The sequence below is a fragment of the Hirundo rustica genome, chromosome 4 (genome assembly GCF_015227805.2).
Source record: "Hirundo rustica isolate bHirRus1 chromosome 4, bHirRus1.pri.v3, whole genome shotgun sequence".
NCBI classification, from domain to species: Eukaryota; Metazoa; Chordata; class Aves; order Passeriformes; family Hirundinidae; genus Hirundo; species Hirundo rustica.
The window spans coordinates 802,830-816,554 of NC_053453.1; the positions used below are offsets into that span (position 1 = coordinate 802,830).

General features: G+C 52.6%; 1 protein-coding gene across 1 annotated transcript; it reads left to right on the forward strand.

The window, feature by feature from the left end:
* The first annotated feature begins 2,867 nt into the window (after window positions 1-2,867).
* On the forward strand, window positions 2,868-10,989 carry LOC120751953 (carboxypeptidase A2-like). The gene is made up of 11 exons (XM_040062516.1): window positions 2,868-2,932; window positions 4,283-4,364; window positions 5,229-5,363; window positions 5,812-5,907; window positions 6,399-6,497; window positions 6,627-6,728; window positions 7,548-7,658; window positions 7,994-8,084; window positions 8,543-8,742; window positions 9,446-9,530; window positions 10,802-10,989. The coding sequence occupies exons 1-11, from the start codon at window positions 2,868-2,870 to the stop codon at window positions 10,987-10,989; spliced, it is 1,254 nt and encodes a 417-aa protein (XP_039918450.1).
* Window positions 10,990-13,725: the final 2,736 nt, after the last annotated feature.

The following is a 13,725-nucleotide window of genomic DNA, read 5'->3' on the forward strand; positions in this document are numbered from 1 at the left end:
GGGTTGTATCCGTTCCGACCTCTCTCAGCGACAGCACAGGGAAAATCTGTCCCAGCACAGCGGTTTTAGGCGAGGAGAGGGCTTTGCTCGGCTGAGATTGGTCTATGCTGTCACTCTGTGGGTGTCACCGGGGTGTTCCTGACTCCCGCAGTGACACCACGGCCTCTCCAGGACGGCCCTGCCCGCCCCGGGCTCACCCACACACCCTCCGCCCGCCCCGGGCTGCCCGAGCCGCATTCCGCCGAGCCCGGGCCTTGCGGCGTTTGTTTGAGCCTTGGGGGACTTGGAGCTGTGCTCGGTGCTCCGGAGCTGCCCCGGGAGCTGTCTGAGGACCTGGAACCTGGTCGGTGCCACCAGACCTGCTCTGCTCCTCTTGGCTGGATCCCGTGGGGCTCTGCTGCTCGTGGTGAGGTCCCTTCTCCCACCTTTGCCTCGCTGTGTCACCTCTGCCTTCCTGCTGCTCCTCTTTCGGACCCTGGGATCAGCGCTGAGGATGTTTCCGGCCTCTTAAAATCCCAGGACGGTTTGGGTGGGAAGGGACCTCAAAGCCCACCCAGTTCCAACCTTCTGCTGTCCCGGGCTGCTCCAATCCTTCCTTGGACATTTCCAGGGATCCAGGGAATGATCCACAGCTGCTCTGGCAGTTCCAACCCAGGCAGGAATTCCTTCCCAAGATCCCATCCAGCGCTGCCCTCTGGCACTGGGAGCCATTCCCTGTGTCCTGTCCCTCCAGGCCTTGTCCCCAGCCCCTCTGCAGCTCTCCTGGAGCCCCTTCAGGCCCTGGAATGTTCTGGAAGCTCTCCCCGGATCCTTCCCTTTTCCAGAACATTCCCAGCTCTTCCAGACCGGCTCCAGAGCCTGAGGTTGGATCCATCTCCTCTCCAAGGAATTGATGCATCCAGGGGCTGCACTTGGAATCTCAGGACACCATCAAGGGTCTCCCTTCCCTTCCCCTCTCTTTCCTCTCCCCATTTTCCAGAAAAATCCCTCGGGATGGATTCTGAGTGTCCCAAATCCCAGAATCCTGAAGCGGTTTGGGTGGGAAGGGAGCTCAGAGCTCTTTCCAGGAATAATTCCATGATCCCAGGCTGCTCCAAGCCCCAATGTCCAATGTGGCCTTGGGCATTCCAGAGATCCAGGGAATGATCCACAGCTGCTCTGGCAGTTCCAGCCCAGGCAGGAATTCCTTCCCAAGATCCCACCCCAATCTCCCCTTCTCCAATCCCAGTCCATTCCCTGTGTCCTGTCCCTCCAGGCCTTGTCCCCAGCCCCTCTGCAGCTCTCCTGGAGCCCCTATCAAGCCCTGGAATGTTCTGGAAGCTCTCCCTGCGTCCTTCCCTTCTCCAGGAGAACATTCCCAGCTCTCCCAGCCTAGCTCCAGAGCAGAGAGGCTCCAGCCCTGGAGCAGCTCTGGGGGCTCCTCTGGATTCTCTCCGATTCCATGGATGCCCGTGGCTCAGGGCTTATCTCCAGAGCCTTCGGGACCTCATGGCTCCAGCAGGAGGTCACTGCTGCCCCTCCAGGGGATGAGGAGCGAGCCCAAGGTTTGGATTTAGGTGCAGCTCCTGAAATGCAGTGGGTGGAGGCCCCAGAGGATGCTGATCCGGGCACTCAGAGCTCGTTGGGATACTTTGGATCCTGAAGTCAGGTTTGGCAGGGTCTCCTGGCAGCCCTTAAATCCATGTGGGATGGAGCATGAGTAATGAAGGGAGATGTGATTTTGCCCTAGATTAAATCCCTCCTTCCTGTTTTCAAAGAGTGACCCGTGGTAGGTGGTGTGGACAGTCAGCTGGTTCCTTATGAAATGTTGGAGTCCGGAAGCTGCAGGTGGGATCTGACTTCCACCGGAATTCCAGGAGCAGGAAATTCCCGTGATGGTTCCTGTCTCTTGGGATACATTTCTGTTATCCGGTTTAAGTTGAGGGTGTGGGTTTGGTAAAACCTTAGAGGCCAGAGCACGTTCTCCTGGTGCCCCCAAGACACAGCAGTTACAGAATGACTCAATCCTACAGAACAAACCCGGGATTAATCCCTGCCCGGGGCTCCCTTTGTTCCCAAAAACCATGAGACAAAGGATTTCCTTGGAAGTGAGAACACAACAGGTCACCTGTGGAGGAGTAGGGTGGGAATGGAGGTGAGAGGAGACACCTCAGGGAGGTGCTGACAAGTGCTGAGTGACACAACTGAGGTCTTTATTAAAGGTTTCTTCAGGGAATTGTCAGGGAATTCCTTTCCTCTCCTGAGGCGAACTGAGCAGCTGAACTTCTCCCCAGCTGTGACAGCAGGTTCAGTTCCCGGCTGTCCATCAGAAACCTTTGTATTTGGATAAACAAATTTAAAAAAAAAAAAAAAAGTAAATAAAAGTTTATCCAGCAGCTCCGCGGCCCTACCTGCAACTGTGGGACAGCCACAGCTGGGTGTTCCCACGGGAGATTATTCCCAAAGCTCAGGCAGGAGCCTGCCTTCCCACGTGGATAACAACTCCCCAAACATCCTTTGGGACGACTCGAAATCCCCGCCACCAGGAGTGGGCTGGCAGAGCTCCTGACCCCCCAGCCAGAGCTGGGATGAGTTCAGCCTGTCCCTGTTTTCCTCTGCCCTGGAAAACGCGCGAAAGGACGCGCACATTTTTGTGGTCAGAGCTTTGGGAGCGACTCCTCCCCTCCCCGGTTTGGATGTGTCAGTGGAAAATATAATTTTGGAGGTGAAATCGGCCTCCTGCCTGCCGGTTGCCTTGAAGGCTCTGATAAACGTGAGAACTCCATCACATGGAGTGATAGCTTCTATCAGGTGCGTTTTATCTGAAAAATAAAGCTCTCTATAAATTCCCCCCTCGCCAGCTTTGCCCTGCCTAACTTGCAGCAGCCATGAAGCTGATTTTGATTTTCGGCGCCCTCATCGGGGCTTCCCTGTGCCTGGAAACCTTTGTTGGGTGAGTGACGCTTCCGTGCAAAACCTTTCATTAAGGGCTGGCTTCCGCTCGTTGTTTCTCAGCTTCACAAAATCCGCTTGGGTTTTGTGATTCTTCACGTAATTTGGTTTTTCGTGACTGATTGTTCTTGTTGCTTCGCTGCTCTGGCGTTCGAGGGAGCCTTTCTTTACTTCTGTTCGGTTTTTCTAAGGAAAAGGCTCTGGCTGTGGAGTTGAGATCCTCAATTCCTGTTCATCTAAGGCTTGATTTCAGCTTGAGCTGAACCTCACTGCGAAAGCAGAGCTGAAAGACCAGGACCTGCCCTCGGATCAGAAAGTTCACCACTTTCCCTTTTTCTCCCCCCCAAGTTTCTTATTTCTCTTTCTTCCTCTTCTTTCCGCCTTTCAAAGCGTTTCAAACCCTGATTTCCAGCCATTACATTCCAAAGGTCTGTCTTTATGTTGCATTCCGATATTATCCCGCGGGGTATTTCCTCACCAGCCTCACTGACCGTGGAAGAGCCTTAATAATTAAAGATTGTAAAATCCTACGGGCTAAATCCTGAGCTGCACTAAGTGAGCACTAAATTCCAGCGAGTAAATCTGTGTATGAAGGTTTAAGAATAAAAAAAACCCCAAAACCATAAAAAAAAGTCCCAAAACTCAGGGATTTGTAAAGCCACGAGGGGCTGTTTTGACCGTTTGATCCTGAACTGAATTCTTGCCACCCCATTCCTCGGCAGCTGTGGTTAATTCACGGCAGGATCCAACCCTGAGTTAAAGCTTACGGCGATGGAGAAGGCGCGAATAATTTATTAACGTGGAAAAATGCCTTCAGAGCTGATTTAACTCGGTTCAACAAAATCCTCCCCTCCCGCTGGCCGGGGAGAGGATCCTGGTGTAAACCCGGTGTAAACCCGGTGTAAACCCGGTGTAAACCCGGTTTCAACGAGTCTCAGCAGCGCTTCCAGAGGCTGATTCATCCCTCCTGGAATGGTGCGAGCCCTGTCAGCCTCTGACAACACCGGCAGGGTGTCAGCAGCCGCTGACAGAACCGCAGGAAGCTGAAACGAAATCCCATCTTTAGCATTCGCTTCCCCAACTCAACCTTTTTAAATTTTGGGGTTTTTTTTTCCCCCACAAGTTGCTGCCAAAAGGTAACCGAGGGATGCAGGGTTGATCCTTGTGGTTTAAAACTCACCCGCGTTGTCAGGGTCAGGAGGGAGGTGCGGGTTTTGTTGCTCGAGCTCTGGTGTGACACCAAATCGAGCGATTAAAGGAACCATTAAGGCGCAATTAACACGGAATTAGCGAGCCCAGGAACGAACCAGTTCACCCGGCACCTTCTGGGACTGGTTCTGATTTATTGCAGGCACCAGGTGCTCCGGATCAAGACCAAAAATGAGGAGGAGGTCAAGCAGCTGCAGCTTTTGGAATCGCTGGAACACCTGGAGGTGGGTGGTGACGGCCACAGGGGCGTTTTTGGAGCATTTCGCACGGGGCAGGATTTGCACCTCGCTCACGACAGCTCAGGCTGTGGATCTGCATCTCCTCTGGAAGGTCCCCATCACCCTGAGGCGGCTGCCGTAAATAAATTTACTCTCTAAACGCTTCAAATTTGACCTGCAAGTTCGAGTACCAGCTCAGTGTTCAGGGGGGCCAGAATTGATTTTTTTTTTTTTCCCCCCTTGCTGGGTTTACATCATCTTTGAATTCTTAGATCTTGATCTCGGTGTTGAAAAACTTGTTTTTCCAGTGGGAATGGCAATGTTTTGTCTCCCAGAGTTAGGGGAGGAATTTATTAGTTGGTTTATGCTGTATTGAAACTGGAGAACATGCTGTAAAATTTCAGGTTATTACTGGTGAGAATGGTTAACATCGTTTTCTGAAATCACTGGCTTAAAAAATATTATAAGAACAATTTAGAAATTAAAATTTAGAAAAGTCCTGCCAAAGGAGAGCTAAAAGGAGAAACAAAAACAATGGGTTTCCTGTAACCTAAGACTGGGATATGGAGGCTTTCCCGAAATTATTTCTAGTAAAAGTGAGAATAATAAAATAACCATCAGAGACAACTAAAATCTCCTCGTGTTCTTGTGAGCAAAGCCTAGAAATCAATGAAAAAAGCTGACTCAGGCCCCTTGGTGTTTGTTATTTTATCGAGTTTATCACAAGAAGCGACACAAGGTTGCGGTGAGGCCGCAGAGGACGGAGCATTCCAGCTGCGTTCGGGAGAAATCTGCGTTTCTAAAACTCCGCAAGAGCTCTTTGCAGGACGCCTTCCCCAACCCGAATCCGTGCTCCTTTCTTCTCTCCAGCTGGATTTCTGGATCAACCCCTCTGCCCCTGCCCTCCCCGTGGATGTGAGAATTCCTGCTGCCAGTGTCCAGTCGGTGAAAGCCTTCCTGGAATCCCAGGGGATTGAGTATTCCATCCTGATCGAAGACCTGCAGGTGGGCAATGCCGCTGGCACTTATTTCTTAACGCCTTTTGGAGACGCGGATTCGCGGTTTGGCCTCGCTCCCGCTTTTCCACGCTCTGTTTTCCGCGGGATCCTCCCCTTGTTTTGGTGGGTTGGGGGTTATTCCTCAAAGACAATCCACGGATCGCTGTCGGTCTTCTCCTGAGTAGTGACATCAGTAAACTCCACAGGGCTCTTCTGATGACCCCTGAGGAATTCCACGTGGACTTTTGCCCCCGGACATTTGGGAATCATCATTCACTAAACTCTGCTGAGAGCGGTTACGGATGAAAATCACCCATCTGGGCACTAATCTGACATTTCCTCGTGGGCAGTAATCCCCAAAGGGCACCTGAACCATCGCTGGCTCACTGCCTTTCCATTTATTTATCTTCTAGCAAGTGAAGCAGACACTTCTCACCATTTGAATGTCATTTTAGGATATTCTGGATAAAGAAAAGCAAGACATGGCCGAGAGCGCCCAAAGGCAGCGCAGCAGCAGCTTCGACTTTGGTGCTTACCACACTCTGGATGACGTGAGTACCTCAGGGGAAGGGTATTCTGATTTTTTTTCAGGTTTTTTGCACGCTGTCTTCAGTTCAACATCCTCTATTAGGATCTAAGATGTCCATGCAGCTTTTTCTGGCACGTGGGTTTGGTTTTTTGCAGCATTAATTCTGTGCTCAGATCGATCCACCAGCGCTGTCCCCGACTTAAACTCTCCTGCAGACTCTGTCAAAAGCCATCCTTCAAAAGAAAGAGAAATAAAAGGATCTTGAAATTGGGAAATAAAGAACTTTCTTTTCCCAGAAAAGCTGTGGCTTCCCCATCTTTGGGAATGTCCAAGGCCAGGCTGGAGCGACCTGGGGTAGTGGAAGTTGTCCCTGCCTGTGGCAGGGGGGTGGAACGGGATGGATTTTCCAACCTGAATCAGCCCATGATTCTCTGGGAGGAATGGTAGGGCACATAAATACGATATGAATGTCCTCAAATATGATGCTAATGTCCTCACCACCTTTCATTCCAGATCAACAAAGAGCTGGACCATCTTGCATCTGAGTACAGCTTTGTGGAAAAGATCCAGATCGGGGAATCCTACGAGAAGCGTCCTATGTACGTCCTGAAGGTACGACAGAAAAATCACGGAATGTGCCCCCGGGGAGTCAAAACGCAGCCCAGAGCGCCCCAATCTGTTCTGGGATGCCCTTGACTGAGAAGGTGTCAGGGTCTGAGCTGCTCCTGTTTGATTTCCCAGTTCAGCACCGGAGGCTCCAACCGCCCGGCCATCTGGCTCGACGCCGGCATCCATTCCCGCGAGTGGGTCACGCAGGCCAGCGCCCTGTGGATCGCCAACAAGGTTCCTGCAGCTTTTTCCTGGCGTTTCGGAGGATGACGCCCCTCTGTGTGTTCTGTTGATTCACCTCCCAAAAGCAGCTGGCTCCCTGAGGTTGTGGCGGCTGCCCCGACCTGGAGTTGGAAAACTCTGTTCTGTTGGAACGGCTGAGTTCAGGCAGACGAAATGTCGTGGTTTGCCTGAAATTGTTACACAAATAATGAAATACTATTTGCTGCTTTGCTCTGCTCACCCAGAAAAATTGCGGGGGGGGGGGGGGGGGGGGGTTGGTTTCCTTCCACAAAATGCCCAGATCTTCATAGCTGTCCCTAAATGATGATTTAAATCCTGCTGGAAATGACTGAGCCACCAGAGAAGTCTCAGGATCACAGAGTAAGCTGAGCTGGAAGGGACCCAGAGGATCATGGAGTCCAGCTCCTGGCCCTGCGCAGATCCATCCCTGAGAGCTTGAGTGTGTTGTCCAAAAGCTCCTTGGGCTCTGTCAGTGCAGCTCAGCTGAGAATTCCCAACCTGGATATTCCACCTCGGTCTCAGTGCCAGCCTTGGTCTGTCTTCTGGGACAGGGAGGAGAAAAATTTGTTGTCCTCTTCTATTTTATTCTAAAGACCTCCTGTCTTCAGAATAAAATAATAGAAGAGATTCACTGCTCACTCCGTGTACAACAAGGAACAGTTACAGCCAGCAGATATTGGATGTTCCTTATTTCCCTGCCCCAAAATCCAGCCTTTCCTCTGTCCCAAACAATGAGGGAAATGAACATTTGGGAAGGAATTGCTCTGCTAAGTCATCGTTGTAGTAAAAGTAACAAATGTCTCTGCCTAGATTGCCTCTGACTACGGGACCGATGATTCCATCACCTCCCTGCTGAACAAGATGGATCTTTTCCTGCTGCCGGTCGCCAACCCCGATGGATTTGTGTACACTCACACCTCGGTGGGTCAGCTCTCTGAGCTCAGTGAGATTCCTGGCTCTCCCAAGGAAGTAATCAACATGAGGGAAGTGGGCTCTGAAAGTCTCAATGCTGCGAGAGGAGTTACCAAAGAGTTGGGCAAAAATCCTCATTGCTCGTCTAACCCATCCTAACCCCCTGTAAATACCCCGGCTTTAGGAAATACATTTGATTTTCGACCCTTGGCCCATCCTGCCAGCCCGAAATACTCTTGGGATCGTGCCTAGGATCGATCCCTCGTGGGTGGCAGCTCTTCCTGGGAGCAGTTTTGGTGCCAGCACCCAGATGTGCCCCCTTTTGAGGAGCTTCTCTGTTGCAGAATCGCATGTGGAGGAAAACCCGCTCCAGGATTCCCGGCAGCATCTGCGTGGGAGTTGATCCCAACAGGAACTGGGATGCAGGTTTTGGAGGTAGGGATATCAAGCTCCTGGGTTTTGGATCCTGTTACACAGAACCAGCAGCTGCCTTTATAAAGGGGATTCATCACCTGGAGCACAGGATGTGGCAGCGTCATGGAATCACAGAGTGGCTTGGGTTGGAAGGACCCAAAATATTATTTAGTTCCACCCTCTGCCACGGGCAAGGACACCTTGTGCTATCCCAGGTTGTTCCAAGCCCCATCCAACCACAGAATACCCCCAGGAATGTGGATTCCTGCGTTTCTGGTCAACCTGGAACGGGTTGCATCATCTGAAAGTACATCCCTTGAACGTTCACACTCTGTCGCTGCTGTTTGAGCTTTTATCAGCATTTAAGGCCTTGCTTTGGCTGCAGCCCTGTCCTCAGGAAAGCTCAGCTTTGTGTGGGTCTGCCCTGACCTCCCAGGAATTCCACTCCTCACAGGTTTGTTCCCTCCTTGCACCACCAGGTCCTGGAGCCAGTAAAAACCCCTGCTCCGACTCCTACCACGGGCCCAGCGCCAACTCCGAGGTGGAAGTGAAATCTGTTGTGGACTTCATCAAGAATCACGGAAACTTCAAGGCCTTCCTGACCCTCCACAGTTATTCCCAGCTCCTGATGTACCCCTATGGATACAAGTGCACCAGGCCAGACGATTATGCCGAGCTGGTGAGACAGAAGGACTTGGCTTTACCTTCTTCTCTTCCGTCCAGCTGCCTTTCTGTACTTTCCATGCTCTTCCTTAACCACAGCATCGCAGCTGGAATAAAATCTCTGGGGCAATGTGGATCTCAGAACCATAATTCCAATGGGAAAAGCCTCTACTCTAACCCTGTGCTGAAAGGGCTTTGGAGTCGGAGCCACTTTCAGTCTGAGCTTGGATTAATAGTTTTGATATTTCCAAAGAAGGATTCCACAGCTTTTTCAAGCTCATCCCAAAGTTTCCCACATCTCATGGGGGTTTTGTTTTGTCCTAATACCTAAGTGCAGTTCCCCCGTGGCAGTTTGTTGCCTTTTTCCCCTCATTCCCAAAGAACCCAGCTCTGTTTTCCCTCCGACCCCCATTACGCAGCTGAAGTGAGCACGGAGTTGACCTTGGAGTATTGGAAGATCCCAGCTGCTTTGGGAATTCCTGGTATCTCTTGAGCCTTCCCTTGAGGAGCCAGTGAGAGAAACACTGGCCGAACCCTTACAGACCCTGCTGGAGGTTGACTCACCTGCAGTGGCACCTCCCACAAATGCTGTGGAAGCTGCGGCTGCCGTTGGTGTGAATCATCCCCGAAGCAGTTTGGAGATTTCTGGTGAAATCCCGGTGTTTAATCTCAGGAAGTGCGGCTGCTTGCTGACTTTGCCTTCATCTTCTCCCCTCCAGGAATCTCTGGGAAGAGCTGCCGCCAGTTCCATCCGCTCCCTCTACGGCACCACCTTTCAAGTGGGCACCATTTGCAAAACCATCTGTGAGTATTTGGCCGCTCTCAGAGCTTTTTTAGCCCCAGGACACCAATCCCTGTCCTCCCCACGGGGTCTGTCCCTCGTGGAAGCTGCTCCCTGTGCAGTGACACCACCGGTCACACATTGCACTGGAACATTCCCAGCCAAACCTTGTCCTTGTCCCCCAAAATACAAACGGCAGGACAACAGCACTCCACCGTTACTCTGCTCACCAAAATACAAAGAGCAGGATGACACAACTCCACCAAAATACAAAGAGCAGGATGACACAACTCAACCATTCCTCTGCTCCCCAAAATACAGCAGGACAAGACAACTCCACCAAAATACAAATGGCAGGACAACACAACTCCACCATTCCTCTGCTCCCCAGAAATACAAATGGCAGGACGACACAACTCCACCATTCCTCTGCTCCCCAAAAATACAAATGGCAGGACGACACAACTCCACCATTCCTCTGCTCCCCAAAAATACAAACGGCAGGACAACACAACTCCACCATTCCTCTTCTTCCCAAAATACAAACAGCAGGACGACACAACTCCACCATTCCTCTGCTCCCCAAAAATACAAATGGCAGGATGACACAACTCCACCATTCCTCTGCTCCCCAAAAATACAAACAGCAGGACAACACAACTCCACCATTCCTCTGCTCCCCAAAATACAGCAGGAAAACACAACTCCACCATTCCTCTGCTCCCCAAAAATACAAACAGCAGGACAACACAACTCCACCATTCCTCTACTCCCCAAAAATACAAACGGCAGGATGACACAACTCCACCATTCCTCTGCTCCCCAAAAATACAAATGGCAGGATGACACAACTCCACCATTCCTCTTCTTCCCAAAATACAAACGGCAGGACAACACAACTCCACCATTCCTCTGCTCCCCAAAAATACAAACGGCAGGACAACACAACTCCACCATTCCTCTGCTCCCCAAAAATACAAATGGCAGGACAACACAACTCCACCATTCCTCATTCCTCTTCTTCCCAAAATACAAACAGCAGGAAAACACAACTCCACCATTCCTCTGCTCCCCAAAATACAGCAGGATGACACAACTCCACCATTCCTCTGCTCCCCAAAAATACAAATGGCAGGACGACACAACTCCACCATTCCTCTGCTCCCCAAAAATACAAATGGCAGGACAACACAACTCCACCATTCCTCTGCTCCCCAAAAATACAAATGGCAGGACAACACAACTCCACCATTCCTCTGCTCCCCCCTCTGGATCATCTCCCTTTCCCTTGCAGACCAAGCCAGTGGAGGCAGCATTGACTGGAGCTACGACAACGGGATCAAATATTCCTTCGCCTTCGAGCTGAGGGACACCGGGCGCTACGGCTTCCTGCTGCCCGCCAACCAGATCATCCCTGCTGCCAAGGAGACCTGGCTGGGCCTGAAGAAAATCATGGAGCACGTGAGGGACAAGTCTGCCTGAGAGCTGGGCTGGGAGTCAGCTCAGCAGCTCTCCAACGCTCCGTGTGCTGTGATGGCTGGAATGATGAAAATGGCTGAATAAAACCCCCTGCGGTGTTTGATCCGTGTCCTGCTCCTTGTGTGTGACACATCCCTGAGGAGATGTGGGGACACAGCCCTCCCTGCCCACACACCCTGTCCTGGGTGGACACCTCCCACTACCCCAGGGTGTTCCAAGCCCCAGTGTCCAACCTGGCCTTGGACATTCCAGGGATTCTCTGGCAATTCCGGCCCAGGCAGGAATTCCTTCCCAAGATCCCACCCAAATCTCCCCTTTTCCAATCTGAAGCCATTCCCTGTGTCCTGTCCCTCCAGGCCTTGTCCCCAGCCCCTCTGCAGCTCTCCTGGAGCCCCTTCAGGCCCTGGAATGTTCTGGAAGCTCTCCCTGGAGCCTCTTCCTCTCCAGGGTGAAGGGGCTGGTGCGGAGGGCCTGGTGTTAACCAACATAATCCAGGTTATGGAACAGATTAAAAGAATTTCATTTCCCTTAACGAGCCTCAGGACCCTTCCAGGCCCCTGACCACTGTCCTCAAATCTACACCCCTGCATATTTGGCTGCTCCCTCCCACACCTTCCCAGTGGATGTGGTTGGAATGGAAGATGGAGATGGGAGGACACCTCCCCTGGAACAGCACCCAGCCCCTCGTTCCCTCGTTCATCCTGCGGATTTCTTGGGGATTAAGAGCGGGGAGCTCAGGAGGCCCTGAAGGATCAGCGATTAGCGGTGGTTGCTGCTGCTGCTGTGGTGATTATCGAGTCTGACAGGTTTATCTTGGTGTCTTGTGACCCCCCCAGCAGCTGGTGAGTTACTCACCCTCGGGAGCCTGGCAGGAGAGCAAACAGCGCTGCTGCGGCCGATAAAACCCCGGAGCTGTTGGAAGGGAACAGGGAAGGCAGCTGGAAGTACCCCAGGGGGCTGGATTTGGGTTAAAAGCAGCTGTTTTGGAGAGCAAACCCACGTTTGGGGCAGCCGCGTGGCCCTGGCCCCTCTGCTCACAGCCTTATCCAGTGGCATCTGCTTCCCAAACCGACCCAGCCTTCCAAAATCCCATCCCGTGCCCAGTGATTAAAAACCACTGATGGCAAATCCCAGGGACAGGACACACAGCTGGACCTGGATGAGCTCTTGTCTCCAGAGCAGGAACTGCAGAGCCTGAGGAGCCTGGGCTGGGGATGTGGAACTGTGGCCTTGTTCCTGGCTTGGAGGCTCGTTCCAGCCATCCAGGGCTTGAGGCCGCCTGTCCCCTCCTCTTTAAGTGCCTGGTGTGAGGAGAGCTCATCTGGGTCTGGAACCCCGACTGCAGAGGGATCTGGAGCTGGAGCAATGGATATCACCCAGAGGAACAGAGGGTGTGTGCCGTGGGATGGAGATCACCAGGTGTGGGGTGGGGTGACCTAACAGGGACCTTCCCATCCCGAGGAAGGAGATTACTGAGGGAACAGAGCCACGAGAGTGATGGGAGAGACAGCGAGAGCTGGGAGGAGGGAGAGCAAGGAGAGACATCAGGAGATGCTTTTCACCAGGAGGAGAAGCAGCAGGACCTGGTGTTGGTGGGGCCGTGCAGCCTCCACCTCTGGAGGACTCCAAGATCCAACGAGGAGGGACCTGGTGGGTCCCCAGAGCTGACCACGCTACAGACCTCCCGCGGTCCCTTCCCACCTCGAGGAGGATCCTGGAACCACCTCACCGACCGTTCTGCGCCGCAGAGCCCGGCACCTTCCTCACGGCACCTCCTGCCCTTGGTGCCGCCAGAATCCCCTGGATTTAATGGAGAAAAATGCAGACAGAGGACGTCGGCTGTACAGACCTGCCCTGGGAGGTGCCTGCCAGCCTGGGAACACGGCCCAGGAACTCGGAGCATCCCTGACGAGCGCGGTGGGAGCTCGGGGGCAGCGCAGATAAGGCCCAACAAAGGCCCTGCTGTAACCTGCGGAACAAAGGCGCTGCTTTAACTGGGGAACAAAGGCACCTCTGACAAACTGACCTCCTGGGATAGCCCCAGTCGGTGACAGCTGCTCCAGAGCCACTGCTTACACCGAAAACATGAAAATAATTCATTTTCTACCCAAAAATGAGCCTTTCTATCTGAGCATTGCCCCCGGTGAACGTCCCTGTGCGCCTCCGAGCTCCACGACTTCCATCGGCTTTGAAGCGGGATTTCATTTCATCCACCAAGCGGCCCCGCTCCTGGGAATGGCCTGATGAACAATTTGAATAACGTGTTTTACATTTTTTTTAAATATATCTGTGTGTGCGTGCATAAACGGATTGATCACGAATAAGCCCACGCTTAAATGCTCGCTTTTTCTGCGAGTTAACTTCGTGGTGGCTTGCCCTTGCACAGGCATTACTAATCGTAATTATGATTGACTTACTCATTGCAAGGCGTCGTGAAGAAATTCACGGAAACAAAGAGCTGTTGCCTCGTGGTTTTGGGGCTCCTGTGACCGCATCCCCACGCCCGTGGGTTGGGAGCCGCCCGTGCCCAGGGCAGCTCCGAGCTGGGAGCACGGACGCTTCACCCAGGACGCGCTCACCGAGGGAGACGTTATCAGATCCTCCCTAATTTGGCTGCTCTCGTGTTGACTTTGCCAAATAAAGCAAACATTTGGGCTCGCGGGAGCCCTTCCTGCCTGCTCTGTTTGTCACCGCCGACGCCGCGGGGACGGCGGATGCGGCCCCGCTGAGGAGCTCCGG

Excerpts from the sequence above, each read along its gene's own strand:
- LOC120751953 (XM_040062516.1), top strand. The coding sequence starts at position 2,868 with ATGAAGCTGATTTTGATTTTCGGCGCCCTCATCGGGGCTTCCCTGTGC. Across the intron at positions 8,743-9,445 it reads CAGACGATTATGCCGAGCTG|GAATCTCTGGGAAGAGCTGC; the intron begins GTGAGACAGAAG and ends TCTCCCCTCCAG. Across the intron at positions 9,531-10,801 it reads CACCATTTGCAAAACCATCT|ACCAAGCCAGTGGAGGCAGC; the intron begins GTGAGTATTTGG and ends TTTCCCTTGCAG.